General features: G+C 37.2%; 1 protein-coding gene across 2 annotated transcripts in view; it reads right to left on the bottom strand.

Moving 5' to 3' along the window:
* The window catches only part of LOC131044787 (protein PSK SIMULATOR 1), a 163,180-nt gene extending 141,311 nt beyond the window's left edge, over positions 1-21,869 (bottom strand). Inside the window, exons 1-2 of one of the 2 annotated variants that reach the window (XM_057978224.2) lie at positions 21,471-21,866; positions 20,554-21,301 (exon numbers count right to left, since the gene is read on the bottom strand). In XM_057978224.2, the coding sequence (XP_057834207.1) occupies positions 20,554-20,931 (378 nt within the window). In that variant the 5' untranslated portion in view covers positions 20,932-21,301; positions 21,471-21,866. Of the gene's footprint in view, positions 1-20,553; positions 21,302-21,470 lie in introns of both variants that reach the window. The other variant, XM_057978229.2, reaches the window with a different exon arrangement.
* Positions 21,870-25,612: the final 3,743 nt, after the last annotated feature.

Here is a 25,612-nt window from a genome sequence, read left to right as displayed (position 1 = left end):
CCACAATAAGATGATACTCTGCAATAGCATGTGTAGATATTACGCTTGGGAATGCACATGCATTCAGGCACACCGCCTAGATCTCACTGCTCAAGATATAATGACCCAGAAGGCTCCAAACCTCAGGGAAGGTTCACTACCTTACAATAATGATCAGACTACAATCCAGATTACATGAACTGCAAAAATAGCATATGTTAATGCTTGATGACAGTTCCGATTAAACTCATTTGTCTGCTTTGCAACAATCTCTGCTCAGTACATCATACCAAAAGATAAATTCGCTTATGCGCACATACACTACTCTTTGATAATGCAGACACCTCATCCACACCCAAATTACATGAATCTAACACCTATTTATACAATTCATCAACCTTGACTACAAGGTCAGCCAAACCCTCAACCCTCAATTACAAAATTACATCACACAATACATAAATCAATCACCAAACCAATACAATGCCATAGACGACATAGCATGGACCTAAACCAAATCCTCGAACATGCATCATCACCGGAAATCTCACCAAGAACAACCGCACCACATTACACAACCAAAAATACCGCATAACACGAAGAATATCACCGGATCAGCAAAATCACCAATACGGCGTACAAGGATTAATGCGGACCAACAAAACAAATAGGACATGATCAGGAAGCACCAACAAGCACATTAGAACCATTCGCAATAGCTGCACCAACACCACTTAATCAAATCTTCATCAATCAACACGCTAACTCTCAAGAACACTTAACAGCAGCGATTCGGACTAGAAAGATGACTTGTGGAGTACCAAATCATGAACCATCTGAAATGAAGATACACATGAACATCCAAAACATTCTCCCAAATCCGCAACCAAAGATATGATCATACCGGAGCACAACGGATCAAATACGAGAATCTGCCAACTATTGAACACAAAAGAACAGTCTTCGTACCGGAATCCACAACTTAACCAAATCACCACATAGCATCATGGAATCAATAAAGAATGAAATGGAGATGATAGAGATACTACTTAACCACAAATGCTCATGTCCAAAGCAAATCAATTCTTTGCAATCATCCGAACACCAAACACAGGAATATGTTGACATCAATGACAACAACATATCCTAGCAGCAGCAATATCCAACAGTGAGAAGTCAAGGATAGTTGCAAGTATGTCAATATGCAAGCATGAAATATGACTAAGTCTTCCATTGCCAATTTTTTCTCTGTCCATGAATTCATGTGGCACATCCTTCTTATTTCAAACAAATGTTCAAAGAAGTAGCTTCTATTGATCCCTCACTCACTCCCTAGAGATCATAGAAATACACACTACCATCCTTGACAAAGAATATTCTAAGGTGAGTTTTGCAACGAAGGGTATGACGTAAACTAAGAATAAGACGTGCTTCTCTATTGTCATGAATAAGAGAACTGATATTACTTATCAACATCATCATCACACGTGCAGTTGGCTCTTAATTTCTTAGAGCCATTGATTTTTAAGGAAATGCATAAGGATGTGTACTTCCAATTTCACATTTGGAGAAAGGCAATGGAGGAGGTTGAAACCTCACATGTTGTACAAGTGGTCATTGATTTGACACGTGTGCAAATTAGCTGGCATGATGGTGGAGAATGGACACTACCTACAAGCCCATCTTTTAGACCTCATGTTGTGTCCATGTGTTTAAAAACACATTGAAAGACATTTGGAAGATATATTGGTTGTAGCAAGTGGTGGCAAAAGGTAGTGATATTCAAATGTTCATTTGCAATCACCACACCCTACTTGCTCTCATCAAGACTTTTTCGAACAAGGAATTCACCAAACTTGTGGAGACTAGGTATGACAACTGCATTTTGTTAAAGAGGATGGTTAGGGTGCATGAAGCTCTACAATTGATGATGGTTTCAAAGTGGAGTAGATGACCTACGACAAAAGATCATTGATTACGATTGAAAGGTTGATTTTATTATTAAATTTTTTATGCTATTGTTTCTTATTTTTAACTTGCCTTTTTTGAGATTTTTGTTTTCAAAAATGTTTGCTCCTCACCTATTATAAATGACATTAAATATGTTGATACAAACTCTAGTCTTGGAGAGATTTATGAGACATTCGACATGCTAATTTGTAATAGGGATCCTAATTTGGGAATATATGAGCAGCATATTAAGCCCATTAAAATGTGATAGTAGGATGCTATGAACACCCTATTTTATCTAGTAGCCTTGCTCTAAATCCAAGATGGTATGCACCAAACATTGGGAGGTTGTCTCTTTGTGATGATGAAGAGGTGAAAGAAGGGTTAATGTGTAATGTCCCCTTTTGGGATTGCCCTAAATCTTGCCCTTGTAAATATCAAAGTCTGCTAATTTTCACCCTCGTTAATTCTGATATTAGATATTGATCCATTGAATTTCTTGTCTTCTTTGATCTTATGGATGATTCCTCCAATTCCCCCTTCTCAATTGAATTAATCACTTCTTTATATCTTCATTTGTGAGAAGTCACACCTCTTCATAAGAAATGAGTCATCACTCTTCATTGCTGCCCTCTGAAAATAATAAATTATTCTCCAAATTGATCTCTCGTGGATGTCGTCCTCAAATGAGACTTTCTCCTTTTATATCCTCCAATGTGAGGGAGAGGTCACACCTTTTCATCACGTATGCCCTTTGGCAAAAGAAACACCCTTTCACCATTAGCACCCTTTGAAAGAGTGCAAATCTTCATTATTTCTGCCCTTTGAAAGGGACAGAACCTTTCACAATCAGATCTGCACTTTTCATTTAAATCAGATCTGAACTTCTGATTCCCATATTATCCCCCTCAAATGAGGTTCTCTTCTCCTTTTTATATCTCGTGTTTGAGGGAGTCACAACTTTTTATTTCATGCCTTACTATATTTAATTTTATTCTTATATTTTTATTTTTATTTTATTATTATCATTTATCATTAAACTGTATTTCAAAGTGGGGACATTACATAATGAAGGGCCTTCAAAATATGTATGTTAAATCCCTCTTTCCCACAAATATTTTGCTATGTTTAATTTGCAATGTTATGTGATGTCTAGACAATATTATATCGAACAGTGATTCAGAGTTTCCTTTGAGAAATGATTTCATTTGACAATTAGTGAAGTTATGATTTGTTATTTATATATATATATATATTTATGCATGTTTGAATGTTAATTTGATTTCAAGCTAACTACATTTTTATGACCAAGTGGTTGCAGGTAACTCATCATTCTCCGAGAAGGGAGGGAGAGTATTATCAGGTAGAGGGCATAAACCAGTGTTCCACGAGGACGTGTTTCCCCTCCTTTTGGGCTGCATCTCGGAGATGAGGACATTTTCAGGACGGGGGGACGAGGACGCGACGTCTCCTGCCGTCCCGCCACCGGAGCTCCGTCGGAGACAGAGAAACATCTCCAAGGAGATGGAAAAACATGCGAACGTCCTCAAGTCTCCTTGGGAGACGCGGAGGCGTTTCTTGAGAAGCATGAAGATGCCTAGACGTCTCCCGTCGCCCCACATCAAATGCAAAAATTAAAAATAAAATTTATAAAAAAGGTGATATTTTTGGGGGTTGGGGGGTAACCCTTATTCGACATGGGCCCCACCCCTTGCCCCAAAACAACACAAAACCATTTTATTTGTTGATTTCACTCTATTTTTGAAATACTGGTTTTTTTTCCAGCAAGCTGAAGAGGAGGAAAAACTTGTAGAAGACTGATTGAAGGAGTGAGAAAATTGATTGCAAGTGTGATAGGAATGAGAAGAAGCAAGAACAAGAGAGGAGGAAGAAGATTCTACTGCATTTTGGAGAGATTTTTCAAGCACAAGGTAGTTTTTCTTGTTTTTTTTGTTTTTTTTTCTGGTTTTCAATGTCATTTATGGTTCTTTCATCTTTGTTTGTTAAATGTTTAGCTTTAAATTTGTTTTTCTTTTTCCTATTCATCTCAAAATCAGATTTGATGTTGAATCTTGAGGGCAAAATGATGAATGAATCATTCATCATTTTGCCCTCAAGATTCAACATCAAATTTTATTTTTTTTATTTTAATTTTTTAATAAAAAAAATCATAAATTGTAAATTTTATTTTCAATATTTTAAATTTCAAATTTGTTTTTCCAAATTTCAATTTTGAAAATAAAATTTACAATTTATGATTTTTTAATTTAAAAATTAAAATAAAAAATAATAAAATTTGATGTTGAATCTTGTGGGCTCATTTTGCCCTCAAGATTCAACATCAAATCTTATTTTGAGATGAATAGGAAAAAAAAATTATTTGTTAAACTAGGCTGATTATATTTTTATTTTTATTTTGTGAAATGCAATGTCAATTTCACAATGAGCTCCCAACACATGAGTGAGGATGAGATGGAAATCCATTCTCATAGTGAAAATTGTTAATTTTAGTACTTTCAGATTGAATAAAACTCAGAAATTTGAAATTAGGTTAATTAATTTATTGTTTTCTATACTTTTAAGCATAATAAGGGAAATGAAATGCTAAAGACAATGCACAGTTACCCTAGGAAAACCTCCTAGGAGGAAAAACCCAGCCAAAGGATCCTCAGATCTGATTTATGATTTAGAATTCAACTGAACATTACACACTTATCTGGAGTTGCAGTCACTATGTGAAAGAGATGAAATACTCTTCAATCAGTTTGCAGTCCTCCTCATCTACTCACAGTTCATTAAAGAAGTCTTCTATGTTTTGGAGATGGTCTGCTGCCTCTTGTGGAGTTCCCTGTCTACTGTTTGGGATCTGCTACTGTTTGGTTTAGCTCGCTCTCCAATTTGGATCTTCTCCCTCTCGGTCTGCTGCCTCTTGTGGAGTTCGCTGTCTACTGTTTGGGATCTGCTACTGTTTGGTTTAGTTCGCTCTCCAATTTGGATCTTCTGCAACTTAATGAAGTTCGCTGTAGAGGAGTTTGCTATTCCAAATGCCTTTGTATCAATTCGCTCTTCACAGAATATAATTTCATCAGCTTAAAAACTTGGTTGTGATAATGAGAAGTATGCGCTGCATTTATAGGAGACATATAACTTCTCAAACATGTCGGCCTCCTTTACCATTAAACAATTAATTATTAATTTCCTTTTAATTGATGGAGCCGACACTATCAAGGAGGCGAGTGAGTTGAGTGAAGCGTGGAAGTCTCTTTAGGTGAGGGCCGAGAGGTATTGGGCCTGGCCCTATAAAGGGGGGGGGCGGATTCCAATGTTGCCCAAGGCAATTGGAATCCGCCAGCCCTAATTACAAACAACACTCCCTCTTAATTAGGGAATAGAATCATAATCATAATCTTCCAGCTTGCACACAAGCATAGACTGGAACCACCTTGCATTGCTCACAGAGAGTGGAGAGGATCCTTTACTACCATCTTACATTGCCCGCAGAGGATGGTTTAACAATTTACACTTCCTTTTACAATACCATCTTACATTGCCCGCAGAGGATGGTTAATATTATACTTCTCCCTGAGAAGTTTACAATACCACCTTACATTGCCCGCAGAGGGTGGTTTAATATTTACAATACCATCTTACATTGCCCGCAGAGAATGGTTAATAATTACACTTCTCCCTGAGAAGTTTACAATACCACTTTACATTGCCCGCAGAGGGTGGTTAACATTTACAACACCATCTTACATTGCCCGCAGAGGATGTTTTATACAATACAAAGTATCACTGAAATTGAGACTCCCTCTCAATCGGAGTTTCATTTTCCACAATACCAAGTCTATCCCTGAAGTACACAAACTTCACTTTGGATAGAGGCTTGGTGAGGATATCTGCAACCTGCTCATCAATGCTGACATACTTCAGCTGAATAGCTCCTCTTTGCACCATGTCCCGAATAAAATGATAATGGGTTTCCACATGTTTTGACCTGTCATGAAACACTGGATTGATAGACATTTTAATACAACTCTGACTATCACAGTGAATAACTGTAGGATCCCATGGCTGACCAAACAACCCAGCAAGAAGCTTACGAAGCCATACTGCTTCTCTGGATGCTACACTTGCTGCAATATACTCAGCTTCAGCAGTACTCAATGCCACTGAGGATTGTTTTCTGCAAGCCCAAGAGATCACTGCAGAACCCAAGCTAAAGCAAATACCAGAGGTGCTTTTCCTGTCTTTGACGCTTCCAGCCCAGTCTGCATCAGAATAACCTTCCAAGGTTATTGGAGTGTTAAGTGGATACTTCAGCCCAAAACCAACTGTGCCCCGCAAGTATCTTAGGATATGCTTGGCTGCAACAAGGTGAACGTGCTTGGGCAAGCTCATGAACTGGCTGAGAGCATTTACAGCAAAACATATGTCTGGTCTAGTGTTAACTAGATACATCAGTGATCCAATCAACTGTAGGTACTCGGATGGATCTGCAAATTTAGAGTTAGCTGCAGAAACACTTAACTTCTTTAAGTTAGATTCCATAGGAGTAGACATTGGTTTACAATCCATCATTCTAAATCTTTTCAAAATGTCAATAGTATACTTCCCTTGACTTAGAAAGATTTCGTTAGATCTTTGCCATACTTCTAGACCTAGGAAATAATGCATTAGACCTAAATCTTTCATTTCAAATTCTGAAGCTAGTTCTTTCTTGCATTTAATAATAAGTTCATCTTTACCAGTAAGAAATAAGTCATCCACATAAAGAACTAGAATTAGCATTTCATCATTGGCTACTTTAAAGTAAATGTTAGGGTCAGCATCATTTTTACAAAAACCTAGACTTAGCAAGTATTTATCAATTCTTTCATACCAAGCACAAGGAACTTGTTTAAGACCATACAGCGCTTTCTTTAACCTGCACACATGGGTTAATTTATCCTGAATCTCATATCCCTCAGGTTGCTCAATATAGACTTCTTCCTCAATGACACCATTGAGAAAGGCAGTCTTAACATCTATCTGATGTAGTTTCCAACCCTTAGAGGCAGCAATAGCAATTATTGTTCTAATGGAAGTATATCTAGCAACATTAGCAAATGTTTCTTCATAGTCTATGCCTTCCTTTTGGGAAAAGCCACGCGCTACAAATCTAGCCTTATATTTTTCAATACTACCATCAGCATTATGTTTAATTTTAAATAACCATTTAGATGAAACAACAGATTTACCTTTGGGTCTGGGCACAAGGTCCCACACATCATTCTTGATGATTGACTGATATTCTTCATCCATAGCAAGCTTCCAGGCATGATGACTTAAGGCTTCTTCAACATTGCAAGGTTCAGTTTCAATGAGATTACACATTAAAGAAACGTAGTTGGAAAATACCTGAGGTCTCTTAGTTTCACGGAAGGTGCCACTTGGAGCAGCAAATCTCTCAGCTTCTTGAATGGTGTTTCTTACCCAGAGAGGCCTCTTTTTGGTAACGACAATGTCACTAGGAATATCAGTGGGATTCATGGGTTCTGGAGGATCATCATGATTGTCTTGAGGTGGAGGTTCAACTTGCTCCCTCTGAATCTCAGGGTTAGTATCAACGTCTATATTTTGATTATCATTAGATTCATCAAAAACACAAGAACCTTTCGATTTCTTAAAAGCAATGTCTTCTTCAAATTTAACATCCCTACTTACCTCAACGTACCTTTGACCTCGGATGTAAATCCTGAATGCCTTGGAGGATTCACTGTATCCGACTAGAATGCCTTTCTTTCCGGAGGGTTCCAACTTTGATCGTTTTTCCTTGGGCACATGAACATAGACGGGACTTCCAAAGATTCTGAGGTGACTAATGTCTGGTTTGGATCCTGTGAAGGCTTCTTCCGGGGTCATGTTCTTTAGAGCACGATGAGGACATCTGTTCTGGATGTATACTGTTGTTCTAGAAGCCTCAGCCCATAGAAAGGTCTGCAAGTCTTGATCGTGGATCATAGCCTTTGCAGCCTCCACAATGGTCCTATTCTTTCTTTCAGCAACACCATTTTGTTGAGGATTGTATGGAACACAAAACTCTCTCTTAATTCCTGACTCAACACAAAAATCATGAAAGCTACCGGAGGTGTACTCACCTCCATTGTCAGATCTTAAACATTTGATTCTTTTACCAGAGAAGTTTTCAATTAGTGTTTTAAACTCCTTAAATTTACTTAAGACTTCATCAAATTCTTTAGATTTCAAGAAGTAGATCCAAGTTTTCCTAGAGAAATCATCTATGAAGATTACATAATAAAGGAATCCACTAGGAGATGCTACAGACATAGGACTACATAAATCAGAGTGAACAAGTTCTAGTTTGTCTTTAGCTCTATTTTCACTTTTATGAAATGGACTTTTAACATTCTTACCAATAGCACAACCTTTACAAGTGTTATCATGAATTTGACTGAGTTTAGGCATACCTTTAACTAACCTTTCAAGAGATGGAAGGGCTTAATGTAGATGTCCAAGTCTTCTATGCCATAACTCACAGGGTTCCGGAGGCTCATTAATGAGTGCTTGAATAGGGTTAGTAGAGAGCTTATAAAGACTATCATATCTATGGCCAATTATACAAGCAGATTTCAAACTATCTTTCTTAGACCAAGCAAGAACTTTTCCTTCAGAAAATGCAATTTGATAACCTTTATCTTCTTTTATCACTGAGATGCAAGGAAATACCAGAATCTAATTTTAGAGAAGTAGAGCTAGAACCTCTTACTGAATAACGAGCGTCATCACCAATTACCACGTGAAGGCTGGTATCCTTTTCTACTAGGCCTGAAAGATGATCACAGTAACCTGTGATGTGTCTGGAGGCACCACTGTCAATCAACCATGTATTGCTATCTGGGAGAACACTGCTAGATAGAGCGGAGATGAATAAGAAGTCATCATTTTGTTTTGAGACTTCATTTAGGTTTGCTTCACTTTGGTTAGGGTTAAACTGACATTCCTTAGCATAGTGACCGAATTTGTCACATCTAAAACATCGCACACGCGAAGAATCTCTTGGTTTATTCCAAGGGTGTTGGGAACTAAAAGATCTAGATTCCCTATTTCTTTTAGGATAAGGTTGCTTCCAATTTCCCCTTTTCTTGCATTGAGCTGCAAGCATGTGATACATGGGGGCTCTTGGATTGACTCCTTGATATGAGGCGAGACTCTTCTTGGATGCAATCATTCTTAAGGCGATCAAGTGAAGGTAACTCAGACCGACCACTTATGGTTTGGATAAATGACTCCCATGAGAGAGGTAGACCATTAAGGAGAATCATGACAAGGTAAGGTCTTCCATGTTATGACCAATTAAACCTAGCTGAATCTTTAGTTCTAAAATTTTCATGAAGTAGGAAATCATAGAATCTTCCTTAGCCATTTTTATATTAAATAGTTGTTGTCTTAATGTAATTGCCCTACTAAGATTATTAACTTCATATGTACCTTGTAGATGGTTGAACATTTCCCTAGCAGTGGTGAATGAGGCGATAGAGGTGATGAGGTGGTCTTTGACTGAATCAATGAGAATCTTCCTGGCCTTGATAGCATCCTTTTTGAATTGTTTCAACTCAGCTGCATCCGAAGGCTCAATTAGCTCCTTTTCTTCTATGAATTTAAGAAGGTCTTCTTCCTCAAGAGCCAACTTGATTCGAACTTTCCATGCAGTAAAATTTAGATTCCCATCAAGCCTATCTTCAACTTTCAGCCCCATTGACCTGATTTGCAAAAGCTACAGCAAACTGAAATAAAGGTGTACTGAATTTTAAATCTAAAGATTGATCTAACCAATTAGCTCTGATACCATGTTAATTTTAGTACTTTCAGATTGAATAAAACTCAGAAATTTAGAATTAGGTTAATTAATTTATTGTTTTCTATACTTTTAAGCATAATAAGGGAAATGAAATGCTAAAGACAATGCATAGTTACCCTGGGAAAACCTCCTAGGAGGAAAAACCCAGCCAAAGGATCCTCAGATCTGATTTATGATTTAGAATTCAACTAAACATTACACACTTATCTGGAGTTGCAGTCACTATGTGAAAGAGATGAAATACTCTTCAATCAGTTTGCAGTCCTCCTCATCTAATCACAGTTCATTAAAGAAGTCTTCTATGTTTTGGAGATGGTCTGCTGCCTCTTGTGGAGTTCGCTGTCTACTGTTTGGGATCTGCTACTATTTGGTTTAGCTCGCTCTCCAATTTGGATCTTCTCCCTCTTGGTCTGCTGCCTCTTGTGGAGTTCACTGTCTACTGTTTGGGATCTGCTACTGTTTGGTTTAGTTCGCTCTCCAATTTGGATCTTCTGCAACTTAATGAAGTTCGCTGTAGAGGAGTTTGCTATTCCAAATGCCTTTGTATCAATTCGCTCTTCACAGAATATAATTTCATCAGCTTAAAAACTTGGTTGTGATAATGAGAAGTATGCGCTGCATTTATAGGAGACATATAGCTTCTCAAACATGTCAGCCTCCTTTACCATTAAACAATTAATTATTAATTTCCTTTTAATTGATGGAGCCGACCCTATCAAGGAGACGAGTGAGTTGAGTGAAGTGTGGAAGTCTCTTTAGGTGAGGGCCGAGAGGTATTGGGCCTGGCCCTATAAAGGGGGGGGGCGGATTCCAATGTTGCCCAAGGCAATTGGAATACGCCAGCCCTAATTACAAACAACAAAAATGAATCAGAATTTGAACCTGAAAATGAATGGGGTGACCATGGGGCTGATCCTAGAGCCCAATCTAGTTCCATGGCGAGTGCACCAGCTAGTACAGGTTGCCCTTCAGAGTTGTTGGCACCGTATGCTAGGGGTCCTTTTCATCCTAAGTCTCCTCTCAAACAGTTTTCTTCAAGAATATCAATACAAGGCACATCACATTCATGTGGGGGCACAAGGAAGTGGAAGTGCAACATTTGTGACACTGAATGGTTTGGTAGCATCATTAGGGTGAATGCACACTTTCTTTTTTGGACAAGAAAAGGTGTGAATCATTGTAAGTTTTTGAAGGAAGCTAAGAATATAAAGTACAGAATTGAGTTTAGCAAGCTTTGGGGGGTTCCAAATGACACAAATATTTCAATGCCTACTATTTTGTCTGCTAGGGCAGCCCTTCAGCACAGCCAGAATCCGCCACATACTTCGCATGCTTCACAGACGAGAGGAATGATGTTTGGTGATGTTTGGATGTCCATCCACTTCCACTTCTGGTACCGCCAGGGCAAGGAAACGTAGGTTGCAGACACCACAGAGTAACCCCATTGCTGATATGTTTAATGTGCAGCTGAGAGATGAGATAGATGAATCCATTGGCAAGTTCTTCTTTGCCAATGGCATTCCATTTCATGTTACACGGTCTCCTTATTATAGGGAGATGATGGCTATGGTGGCGAAAGGAGGAACATCTTATGTACCACCAGGTGAGACCAAAAATGAGGACCTCGATCTTGGGTAAGTGCTATTCCAAGATCAATATTTTGATGGAGAAGATGAAGGCATGTTGGGTGGCATCGGGGTGCAGCATAGTTATGGATGGGTGGATGAACATTAGCCATCGTCCACTCATCAACATCATGGTCACATGTGCAGAGGGCCCATACTTCCTTAGACCAGTTGATTGTACAGGGCATCGCAAAGATGTTGATTTTAAGTTTCAGGTCCTAAGGGAGGCTATTGAGGAGGTTGGGCCACAAAATGCAGTCCAAGTAGTGACAGATGCAGCCCATGTGTGTAGAGCAGCAAGGAGACTCATTGAGGCAACCTATAGACACATTTGGTGGACCCCATGTTGTGTGCATGCCATGAACAATACACTCAAGGACATGGGGAAGAGTGACTGGATTAGAGGAGTAGTCACTGATGCGAGAGATGTGCAGATGTTTATCTGCAACAACCACACTTCACATGCACTCTTCAAGACCTTCGCGAAGAAGAAGTTCTTGAAACCAGTTGAGACCAAATAAGCATCCTATTTCATTCTCTTGGAGAGAATGATTGAGTTGCAAGAGGCATTGCAACTCATGGTTATGACTAATGAGTGGAATAGGTGAGTTGAGGCCAAGACAGAGCAGGGGAGAAGGGTGAAGGAGATAGTGAAGAGCGATGTGTTTTGGACTTATGCGAAATACATTGTCTCCATCATTTCTCCAGGTGATCAAATATGGGGATGGGGATGCACCTAACCTTGGAGAGGTGTATGAGTGCATTGACTCTATGCTTGATCAAATGAGGGTTGTTGTGCAAGTGAAGGACCCCTCTAGCATTCTACAATGAGCAAATCTGGCCTATCATTCAGCGCAAATGAGACAAGTTGAACACTCCTTTGCATATGGCTGCCTTTGCCTTGAATCCTAAGTGGTACAAGGCTAGACCGGGTAGAGTGAGGTGAAGGTGGGTTTCTTTAGGTGCATAGAGCAGATGTTTGATTCCAGAGATGCTGACACAATTCGCACTGAGTGGGGAAGATTTGCCACTCTTAGAGGCTATTCAGATGCGGCAAAGATGGATATAGAAACTATGGCACAGGAGGACCCACTTTTGTGGTGGAATTGTCATGGCCCGAAATCTTTGACCCACTCTAGCCATCCGTCTACTATCCCAGGTTTCCAACTCTTCAGCTGCTGAGAGGAGCTGGTCTACATATAGCTTCATCCACTCCCTTGAGAGAAACAGACTTACCTCTAAGAGATTAGAGAAGCTTGTGGCTGTACACAGTGCTTTGCGTCTCATGGACCGCAAGACACTTGTGTACAAGGAGAGTCCAACGGCACGATGGGATGTAGAGCTAGAGGAGCCTTCACAGATTGATGAGGATGATCCTACCACTTCAGATGCAAGGCTGGTTGGTGTGAGCTTGAGGGATCTTGATCTTCAGGAGTCCAGCAGTTCCAGTGAGGAGGAGTTCGCAGATGATTAGAGGCCTCCATTCGCTACATTTTGAGATTTGTCATTTACATTTTGGCATTTTGTCTAACTCTTTTGTAATGCTATTGCTATTAGTATTTGTATTTGGCTACTCATTGTAATGATGAATCATGTAATCATCTTTATAGACTTTGCAATGGCATCAGATATTCATATTTTCTGTTTTCGATATAATAGAAATCTCCAATTTGACAATTTCATTTGTCAAATTTTATTTAGCAATTAGCATTGAAGAAATCTTGGTATTTAGATTTAGTATTTCAAATTTCCTATAGTTTCATTTGAAATGTAATTCTTATACTGTTATACTGTCATACATCTTTTCAAAACTAGTTTTTCAAGTACTATATGTATATGTATAACTATATCAGCACCACCACCCCGCCACCCCCCGCCATCCCCAAACTTAGGCCCTTGGTCCCCCCGTCCCGTAAACCGTCCCCAACGTCGGTGGAACACTGGCATAAATAGATAAAGGGTTGAGTTGCCATCTGAGTCACAAAAGCTTGTAAGTATTGGGCATGTTTGTTGATGTTAGTGCCTAGGGTTGTGATGACGTGCTCTAAGTTTCTAGTTGTCAACCCTAGATCGTTAGTTAAGTCGTTAGGGTTTACTTCTTTTATGTGAACTATATTTGCCATCTTGAGTTTTATTAACTAAATCAAGATAAGAATTAGTCAATCGGGTCGTAATGGTCTTTTGCTCAAAATTTAATTAACACCATATGTGTGTGTGTGTATAAATGTGAGTAACAAGTATATATCTATGTGTGTATATATATACATATACGTGTGCCATATAGCTATGAAAAGCATAAGCATATGTATATACTAGAACTTAAGTGAATGCATAACCATACATATATTTAATTGTTTGAATCACTTGGCACATCTATATGGAATCTTTTTCAATAAAATATTTGTCGGCTAATAAGCCAAACGTTGGCAATATAACATAAAGCCTTAACATCTTACAAAGGCTCAAATATTGTTTAAGACGACACCTCCCTTTAATCATGGAATTTGTTTTAAAAACTCATTATTGTGGGAGATGGGAAATTCCAGTGAAATTCACATGAGAATGTAATGCATATAACTGTTTAACGAAATTAAAAAGTAAGAAAAGGATCTTTTTGAAATCCGTATTAATATATACAAAAGGGCATTGTGAAAAATGGGGAGATGAACACTCTTTCTGATTTTTCACGGGGAAAAGCTTAAGAAATACAAACAACAAATTGGGAAGCGATGACATAGCTGAGAGAGGTTAGTTCAAAGGTTTTGGAAGTGCTTTCAACTGCAACCAGCATTGGAAAACAGGCACGTAGCCCAGGTTCTTGTTTGAGAAACAATTATTTTTATTCTGCTGAAAACGTGAAAGCTGTTCTTGTTGAAAGCTTAGTTCTGTGAATCTGTTTATATAATATGCTTCCATGACCTGTGAATAGGGAGTCGATAGAGTTCATTCTTGCATATTATTTTGTTTTCTTAAGTAAGAAACATGAAATTTCAGAATTTGTAGCCTTGGTGTGCTTGCTTGAGGCTAACGTACAATGGTCTATTCCTTGCTTGTGTCTTTGTTTTGGGGCAAATAAAATAAGAACTGTAGCAAATGAATGAAATCTGAACTGTTCTTTTATGGAATAGTGATAAGAAAACTCCATTACTTCAACCTGAAGAATTCAAGTAGCTAATACGTACTTCAAACCCTTATAGGGTAGAAATTGAATAACAGCAGAAAATCGTAAGTTACCTTATTTGAGCTGTAGCATTCAGCTGAATGCTCTTTTAATAGTTTGAAACAAGCTGAGATAAACTTGGAGTAGTAACCAGTAGCTGAAATTGAACATTATCCTTGAATTTACCAGCATAAATAGCAAGGAGCAAAACAATTTGAAACATTGTTAAGTTTACTGCTCTTTAGAATAAATTTAAGGAAGAGTTGACATGTAATAATCAACTCTGATTGTATAGCAAATTCTCATACACTATTGTTATGAGGTCAAGGATCATCTACTAAGTATGCTTGTAATACAGAAGCTTAGTTAAGCAAAGTGTCTACTTGGGTTTTTAAAACTCTAAGACTGAATAAAATCGACTTCATGAAGTAATATTCTTTAAGAAACACTTGAGCTGTAGTCACATGCATGTATACATGAAAGAGGAAGGATTGCTAGTACATGTACACGTGCATGATGTCTATTAGCTCCATGCAACTATATGATTTCTAGTAAGAGCATGATTATCATAATAAGAATGGAAGTAGTCTACACTTCATGATACAATAGAAGATTGTACCAAGGTTAGTCAAGAGATTAATTATCAAACACAGAGACAAGTGTGTCATCCTTATCCTTGATAGTAGGCAGCCTATTATGTGAAACCACCTAGACCTTGTCAAGTTGACATAGCCTCAGTTATGTGACACTAGCCAAGTAGGGTGGTGAATTTCTGGCTGCATGTTCATTCGTGCTTGCAACTATGAAAACCTTTGGCCAAGGTGGCACTTTACTTCGCAAGCATATGTCAATTCACACGATCCAGATGAACTACCTAATCAAAGGCCATGCTAGTTAGGACATACCTATAGTGTGCGACCAACTAGAGTTGCGAAGGGTCAAAACACTGGGCTCGGGTGGCATTAGACCTAACATATGTTACACCCTCGTGAAGGGTAGGGCCGCTTCTAGTAGGATGATGTGTGGGGGACCGCCAAGTCTGTGGTTGGAGATATAGTGCCTTGATAACCGCTAGTCAGCTTACTATGACTCCTAAAGATTCAAAAAGAACCCGATTACAGTAGGCCCTAAACTCCTCTTGTACTTTATTTAAATGTGTTCAAAGTTAGAGTTAGATCTTTGATTTGTTCATATGCATATGTATTCATTATTGGTTAAAAGTTGATATTACGTGTTTATAGAAAAGTTAACTTTCATTTACTTTTTCAAAAAAAAAAAGCTCTATAATTTGTCATTTGTAATATTTGCCTCGATGACTGCTAGTCAACTTACTATGACTCCTAAAGATTCAAAAAAGAACCTGATTACAATAGACCCTAAACTCCTCTTGTACTTTATTTAAATGTGTTCAAAGTTAAAGTTAGATCTTTGATTTGTTCATATGCATATGTATTCATTATTGGTTAAAAGTTGATATTACGTGTTTATAGAAAAGTTAACTTTCATTTACTTTTTCAAAAAAAAAAAGCTCTATAATTTGTCATTTGTAATATTTTAATTTTCATTTATTATCTTGCTTAAGATTAGCATGTTACAATGTATTTAAGTGAGAAGTCCACTATAGTTCACACACAATAGCTTGCCTTTACTAATTTTTGTCGTCCAACATTCAACGATCCTATGGCAAACATAAATAGAGATACATTAGCTCAAACAAAGATACACCAAAGTTAAGGATGCTGCCCTTTCACCTCCTTTTCACAAGTTGTCAAATCCTCTACTACAAAGAGGAATTGGTCCACATATAGTTTCATCCACTCTATCAAGGGGAATAGGCTTACCTCTAGATGAGCAAAGAAGTTAGTGGTTGTAAATAGTGCTTTGTAATTCAAATTCATCAAACTTCAAAGTATTCATACACTCCAACTTTATGTTGGGATTTTGATCTCAAAGATGTCACCCAAATTGACAAGGCATGAGAGGGATTGGTTGTAGCTCCATTACATGAGGTAATCCCACAAAGAGGTGGTGACTCAAAGAGACTCTGATTTTGATTTGGTATATGCCAATTGGGGGCCACAACATAGTTTATATGTTCTTGCCCTTTTGTAGTTGAAACTTGCAGCCTTTGAACATTTTATTATAATTTTTAATTTTATATAATATATCATATGCACATTGACAATCAATGAATTTGAAAAGCAACTAAATTTTGACATTTTGTTAATTTGTTTGACTCTCATGTAAATTCTCAATTCAACTCTAATGTTGTGTATGAAAGGTCTACAATATATGATGAATGCCTTATCAATGTTATCATATGAATATTTGAAATTTCCCTATGTTTTTTAAATCTTCCCCTTTTTTATATACTCATCCCCTAAAATAGCCTCAGAAAAAGTCCCCAAAATGTATCCCCCTTGTCTCATATCAGCCCCACCCCAAAAACTTAGTGGAACATAGATTCTAAGTATATTGGAGCACTTCTATGTCATGCCCCCTACCCTGGTAAAACGGATTGCAACTTTAATAGATAAAATTAAGGCAACAAATTAATGAAACTCAAAAAGGCCAACCTGGCGAAATAACCTAATCAATAAGATAAAGAAAGTAAAACAGGGCCAACTCAAATCAAAAGAAACGCATTTAACTAAAGGCCAACCTAAAGTGAATTATTAGCAAACGTCCAAGGATGTAAATTCTTCCTAAGGGAACCACCCTGGGAAAACAGCAATTTAATTAGGGTCAACTAAGACTAAGTAACAGCACTTGAATAAGGCCGACTCAAAAAATTAAAAAAATAAATAAATAATGTGTTTGTGACTATCATAGGGCCGACTAATCACAGAACAATTATTAGCAACACTCAAATGATAATCATTCCCTTAAGAAGCCAACCTCAGATTAGTTAAGTCGAGCATTCAGATTTGAAGAGGTGTAACTCTTGCCAAGGGAAAAGGGAGGCTATGAAGAAAGATGACTATATCCCAATGAGAGTTATAAAAGGAAAAAGAATTCATCCAAGAGAGGGCATTGAAGAAGGATCAATCAACTGAGAAGATAAATTCAGAATGGCAGGAAGAAGAATTCAGATTATATAAAGCAGAGCAGAATTAAGGAATAAAAGATTTAAGAAAAAGCAATTCAGATCATCAACTCAGGGCAGCAAATCAGAAATACAGTCCAAAATCAATTAACCATCAATCAAGAATATCAATACAATACACTAATTCAGAAATCAATTCGCAATTAATTCAGAATATCCAATCAGAGCAGCAATTCAGAAATACGCTCAGCAATTAATATAAATCAGAAAATCAATCAAGCAAGAATCGTTCATAAAGCATTTAAGTATCCATCAAGAAATATAAATCAGCAACAGTCTAGCAAATATACAAAGTCATCAATTTTGAATTCTAGTTAGTATTTGCAAATCGGATGGGGTCCAAGCCCACAGGGTGGGCTAAAGTTTGGAAGGACAGGATCTTTTCCTACCATTTGGCAACCTAGGGACGAGGTCCTTGGTTTTGTCACCGGACAGGGTCCGTGCTCATAGGATGAGCTAGGGTTTGGAGGGACCAGGTCTTTTTACTACCTTTGACAAACTAGGGATGGAAACCTTGATTTCGTCATTGTTAAGGACAGGGTCTTTTAGCTCAGCAGATTTGCAAGGTATTTACAGCAAATTCAAGATTTGATCAACTTGGGTATTGTGCAATGATGGATTGACTTGAATACATTTATACAGATTGCGATTCTTGATAAACCTACTATATCTTTCTTGAGTGAATTCTATTATTTTAAAGAATATCCCAAAAGGAAGACATCACACTCTATTATTTCATGAGGTTTGCAACATAGTCTTGGAAATTGCAGTTGTGCTCTCATCAAGCATAAGATGTCAATCTTGATACCACAACATTGCAAACAAAGAAAAACAAAAATACCAAAAAAAAAAAAGAAAAAAAACACTTGACATTCAATCATATGACAAGCCAAAATCTTCAAATACCTATAAACATATAGCTAGAGAAAACACCAGCTAAGGTTCAGTAGTTGTCCACAAATATGTTTAAAATTTACACCTCTCGATGAAGAAAAGAATGGAAAAGATATAAATCAAGAAAAAGCAACCAGATGTAGATCAATAATCTAATAAAGTCATAATTACCATGTCTCTGCAAGATTTCAAAAAAAAATCCATATGATGTGATAAATGTCGAAATATACAAACCCAGAACTACCATGACAATGCAAAAACTCAGAAAAATTTAGTAAGCATACAGAAAGCAATGCACATTAGTGTTTCAGAAAAGAAATATAAAGCAGAAGAGATGAAACTGAATATAAGTATAGGAGAAAACAAAAGCTTGTCAGAATGATCAATGAACCAATACAAGTATACAACAGATGTTTAGAAGGAAAACATGATCTGTTTATAATATGTGGTTATACCCTTACATATTTGGCATCCCAATGTTTTTGACCCCATCAATCTTCAATAGTCTTGATCAACTAAGTACCACAAACCTCGCTTAATTATATCCACCAGAAGTCAAAATTGGCTGATCAAGCACTGCAGGACCTCATAAATTCCACAGCCATAGGTTTGACACATATATACCTTATGTTTTTCATATTATAGTTGTGTAAGCACCAGATGCATCTTAAAAGCATACTAGAAATGAATGCAAGTTTCAAGAAAAAATCTTTCAGGTTACTGTATCCAAGGTCATTACTCATAGCATTACAAATGCTTTTTGGGACAATCTTGGGATTGAGAATTTCTAGCAAAGCCTTAGCATTTGTGATTTTTACTACCACTATCAATTCATGAAGAATCGTGCATGATTCCACGGTTTGATAGTAAACCCTATACTATCTATCAACAGAGACATCATATAATACATGCACATGGAAAAATTACTATAATCAAGAATAAGTTGATAGGAGGTTCTTAGCCCATTCAAATTGGAAAATGTTTCACTGTTTATGTTGCTTAATTTCCTTTTATTGGCAGATTCAATGCACACTTTTCCATTACAGCATTAGTGTCAGATTTGAAATATTGGCTAGATAGATATTCACTGTATAGTTCTTGCAGGGTAAAATTGAAATTGAAATGCAGTATAAACTCAAAGCAAGGCAAGACATTAAGAAAGAGGACTTTATAGTACCAATAAGGTTAAATGCCAACATTTTTCCTTTCTGAATTAAATAGTACTTCAATTTTCAGCATACTAACTTATAAATATTATTTCGAAAGCATCTGCCAAAACCCATTTCATGTGTATTGTGCTTTCCTAAATATCATTGTACTAAAGTTTAAACCCAGGGGGTGTCATCCTTCATAAGCACTGACTCTGTATCCTTTGAGTTTCCAGTTTCCCCACATCAGAAGGACTATACTGTTTATATTCAAGAATTATAGCGTTAAATAACCACTACTATCCTTTGATTTTTATACCAGATTTCTTATTCCATGCCACTACAAAATATATAAGTTCACATAGAAAGGAATGGAGAACATTATAATATTTGAATGTGAATCTGCAGCTAGTCAAGGCTAAGGATGTTCCCATAACAGTTTTCAGAATAAAATAGATACAAATTAAGACACAAAATAATGAAAAGAAATTCTCTTCAGTTTCGAGATGATCAAAAATCTTGTTTTTCTGCCATTAAGGCAAATAACTTGATTGTAAATTTGAAAACCTGGAAATAATGATATAAAGAGTGATGTGTGGTTAAAAAGCTCACATAAAAGCGCTCAACCATCCCGAAATCTCTTGTAACCGGTTTTCTATTATTCCGTATGATCAAAAGAAAACTATTCCTACGACTAAGGGTAAAGAATAAGCTAATAATTTCTATTATGATGTGGATGCATGTATAAAAGCATTGTTTACCTCTGATTAAATTGTTTGTTTTAAAAATCGAATGTCTACACCCTACTATGCATTAAACAAGATTCCCACCTTGGATGCTCCTATTTTTGCCACTGTTGTAGACTTTGGCTTTGCAGTATTAAACTTATTTGAAGGAACCCTTATCAAACTCTCTGCTTCACCTTGAGTACTTGGCAAACTCTCTGCTTCACCTTGGACATTCAAGCGCTCCCTGTTGTCGTGAATAAATAACTCTCCTTTGGGCAATGAGTTCTGCTCTTGCCGCTCTTTCTCCGTTAGCAGTGTAGATGTATTAAAACTTGGAAGTTTTGATTGAAACCCCACGCCCATGCCCACACCTGATAATTCAGGCAAAAAGGCATGGGCGTGCGTAATCATATCACCTGAGTTGCTATTACTATCGGGGGAGCTGTCAACAGTGGACCTGCGAGAACAAATTCCTCCCATTCTCTTCAAAGTGCAAAAGAATCACTGAAGCTCCTCACATACCAAACACCTTTACCTCTGTATTATAACCCACGTTTGCCCTTTTTCAGCCAATGCCAGTGACTCTTCAAGACTGAAAGAAAGCCGAACAGTAACTAATCTATCAACAATCAACAATGCATTGCCCTGTAATCACAATGCTCCAAAATCTAAACCGCGAGGCTAATTCTTCACTCTCTGCCCTAGTCTTGTTCTTCTCCTCTATTTTCATTAAGACAACGAATTCGCGTATTGCTGACACCAAATCTCATATTTAAGACAACCATCGGCTGATATTACAAATATTCGGGATCAATTCAGACAAGCAAATTTGTAAAGGACGATCTCGCCACTAGAAAACCCAAAGAAACACATAAAGCCCAAAATATAAGAAAATACATCGGGGGTTTCAAACTATTTGCACAAAAAAGAGCTAGGGTTTAAAAACATGGGGAACGTTTATTTGAGTAGGTGTGGATAATAAAACGAGAAAATCAAAACGAAAAAGAGAAAATTTGCACCATGCGGGTGGCTGTGAGCTTCGATTTCTCCTTTGTAGGCTTTGATATCCTTCTCCGGATGTGATCCATCGCGATTCGCCCTCCTCCAACCCCACTGAGTTTGATCTTTAATCTTTGGTCTTTGATCTCAAACGCTCCTCCTCCTCTTCGACCCTTGCCGTGGAAGCCCCGCAACTTTATTTCACTTTCTCCTCCAAATTCATTCGAAATTCAACATCCCGTCATATGACAGCGTCCGCGTCCGCCTTCTCAAAATCCTTCTCCTCCTCCTCCTCCTCCTCGTCGCATTATTTACCCATTCAATGGGAGGTGGCGAGTTGACCCCAATGCCCATTCTTCGTGCGTTTCTGCCATAGATAATGAGTCTCCTCCTACGTGTCTCCCCCTTCAATTTTGGTCTTAACGCTTTTCTCCTTCAATTATAAATTATAAATAATGTAGCAACGTAGGTAATGCGAGGAAGTCGCACTTAGAAATTGGAATCTAGACTTCTCAAAATGTTCACATGGCATTCGTGTTGTCCTTAGCCCATTTTCCATTTAGGTGTTTTTCTCTTCCTTTCTTTTTTAAGAATATAAATATTATTCACAAATAATCAATTTTTTTTGTGAAATTAGTTTTTATTTATTTAATTCATATTTTTCATGTAATATTTAGGTTATTTTTTACATTAATATATTTATTTATTTCAATTAACATATTATTTATTTTGTAATAATTTGCCTATCTAAGGTCATTTTATGATTGTAAATTTGATCTCCTACCTTTTTAAAATTTTAATCTAAATTGTAATTAATTATTGTTCATTATTTTCCTTCTCTAAGCAAACCAAATACACATTTTATTGTGAGTTAGTGTTATGTCTTTCTATTTAAAGACATTCAAATACATTTATTTCACATTCTCTCAAATTCAACCATTCTCTCTCGTTATAGAAGCATTTAAGGAGCAATTAATAGCTAAACACTTCAATTTAGTAAACTTAAAAGGAGCAACAAATCTACATACATCCTTCTAGGTTATTTATATATTGTACTTGATCTCTTACACATTTCCAAAGATTAACATGGGTGAACAAGTCCCCTTATAACATGACAACAATCCTTCCAAGGTATTTTTTATATTAAATAAACAAAACAGTTATATGCAATAAAGTTTAGCAGTGGATTCACTACATCCAACAGTTACCACAAACCGGACTAACTATGCCAGTACACTACTACTGCCCTACATATTGTATATACTATAACCTTCTATTACAACCATATACAAAACATTGATTACAATATTCATGACATCTGAAAAGACTATATACACACTTATAACAAAAAGATTGCACTTTAAGGACCACACTTTTAGTTCCTTCTCTCACTATATGAATCCCAATCAAACCCACCAATGGGGGGTTCAATATCAAACATATCTTCATTTGATCTAACCACTTCCATGGTTGAGTGCTCTCCTTCATTCATGTGATACTTGGGCCCTCCTACTCTGTCTTGATCGATTGCTCTATTTGGTTCCTTTCTTTTGATCTTCTCTTTATTTTTTTGGTCTTCATTATACTCCTTGACAAACTCTTGCAGTCCTTTTACAAATGGTTTGTAGTCTTCACTAGTATTCACCCTTGTGTGACCATATGAGGCTTCAGTTAGATTGACTCTTACTGTGTCATCCTCTAATAAATTTTCAAATTTCAATTTGGATATGTTCATGGTGATGGTTACCTGCAATGCAACATTAAAAATGGTGAGTCTCTTGAATGACTCAATAATTGCCCTTTTCACTCCTTTAAATTTATCCCTTTTCACTCCTTTTAATTTATCCTCATTCCTAATTTTCCAAAGTATTTCAACAGAAAGAAGATGCTAGAAATAGTTAAGATTCTTATTCGTATTCATAATATAACCAAAGACGACTTCAGATTGAACAATGTTATCATTCCATCCTCTCATATTAGCAACAAAGAGTTTCCAAATCTCTTTGGCAATAAAACATTCTAGAAAGATATGTTTGATGCTTTCTAGTTTCCTGCACACATAGCAGATATTGTTATTATTTGCAAAATCTTTGAAAGGCGGTTTCTATAGAAAAAACAAACATTTAAAGCAAGAGTTTTTAGGTTCCACATTATTATTCCGGTTTTTACTAAAAAAATCACTCCATTCCTTTTTTTTTTTTTTTTTGATCAGTAAGAAGTCCAGGCCAAGAATTTTATTAATTATTTTGAAGTTTTACATTACTCCACTCGTGCGAGCGCCGGTAGGAAAGAGTGGAGGCGAGAAAACCTCTGGCCTTGCCCGGGACCATAGTCCAGCTAGTCTTGTCTTAATATACAATAATTTCATATTTTAATACATCATCACCCTGGCCCAGGGTGATCAGGAGGGAGGGTGTTTCTATTTTACCTCTCCCTTACAAGCCCTAATTTACAAGTTTCAATAATCATTTGTCCCTCAACTTCCAGCGGCTTGGCTCTGAAGTTGTTCTTTGGTTGTATATAGTATCCCTTAATTGCCCGAGATATACCTGTTTGGCCTGCATGGTTAGTTTCTCAAACACTTGGCATATTTGTTAGTATCGTTCAGTCCATTATCACAAATGAAATTTTATCTATAAAGCTAGAAAGTTACCATAATAAAATATCCTGTGAAACCTATCCTCACATATCATAAATAAAGAGGTATAAAACTTTAAACTGAATTGGGTTTCCAAATTCGTTTATCTTAGGCCCAATCATGATCGACCCATGACCCATCCAAATAAAGAATCTCCAGTTTACCAACTCTTGTTTATGCTCCTAGATGCAATCCCTAGTGAAGGATGAGATCCAGGCTACAATAACAAGAGTAGGTAAATGAGATTCGGTCATTCCAACCTCCCCTTCCCTGTAAATTTATAGCAGAGAGGATGACAGAGTATATGATTATTCAAGGCTGGATATAATCTCTGTCTAGGCCCCGAATTTTGCATGTTAGCCACATTTAATCCATAGTCTTAAGATATGACAGACGGATATCAAAATATAGAAATATTCAACAAATGGTACTAGAGTACTACAACCAGTGATTAGTATTCTAAAATAAGCCAATATTACCCATCCTGATATGTTTTCCACCAATGTGAATAAATACCAGTAAATGCATGCATCCAGATGCTTGTAAATATCTAGAGTATATATTCAAATTGCTAGGTATCCAAAACAGAATGCTAATATATGTCTATATAAACAGATATTCCATCATGCCTATTTAGTCTTCGTAACTTTTAGGATTAACCGTTAAATCAAACTAATTTAATGTCCTGTAGGTCGCTTAAGTTTGTCTTTAAGATTCGATACTAGATACTATCTTTACCCCGATCTTTGTTAACTAAAGATTAAACCCTGTTTTACTAGATATAGTAATCTACTTGGGTCACCAGTATAATCCAAACATTTAGTGACAAGATTATCCCCTGCAAAAATAACATTGTTTTACTATCAAAAATGGTCCCATGCACACATCGAGGCCCGAGCCTACTCACTCCAACCCCGAAGGCAAGGTAGAAGCATTCTCATCGTCCAGAACCAGGCCTTCAACCTTGAGGAAGTCCTCAAACCAAGTGGATATTGGAGGGTGTCGCACATGAAATAAATAGAGCAAAAAGTTGACATTTCTGTTGATTGCCTCAATCCTCTCCCTAGTGAAGGACTCACCATCTGTGGAGATGATAGGGAATCTAGGAACCGGCTTGTTATTTCGAATGAGAATAGCATAGTGCTGCGGCCGAGGGATAGTCCATTCGTTGTCAATGTTAACTATAACCCGCTCCAGATCACCCAATATAGAGGCAATGAAGACCTCTTTACATAGAGCACTTGTATCCTCACGATTTTTGGACGATGTAACCGTCACAGCAAGAAACATGGCGGCCACATTCGTGTTTGCCCTGGTTCTGTCTGAATTTGTGAGAAAGTCTGGGCCCAGGATGCTCTCAACCGTATCAATCACTAAGGTATGGGGAAGTTGCATGATACGCTTTAGGCGATCTTTGGTAATAGCCCCTTCAAAAGCCATTTGCCTCTTCGTACTGCATAGTTTGATCGGGGTATCCATCACCAGTTTTCCTCAATTCTAGCTCTTTGATGGATTACAGAGCGT

Source organism: Cryptomeria japonica, chromosome 3, assembly GCF_030272615.1.
Source record: "Cryptomeria japonica chromosome 3, Sugi_1.0, whole genome shotgun sequence".
NCBI classification, from domain to species: Eukaryota; Viridiplantae; Streptophyta; class Pinopsida; order Cupressales; family Cupressaceae; genus Cryptomeria; species Cryptomeria japonica.
The sequence above is the reverse complement of the archived record's forward strand: the minus strand, read 5'-3'. Positions and strand labels throughout refer to the sequence as shown.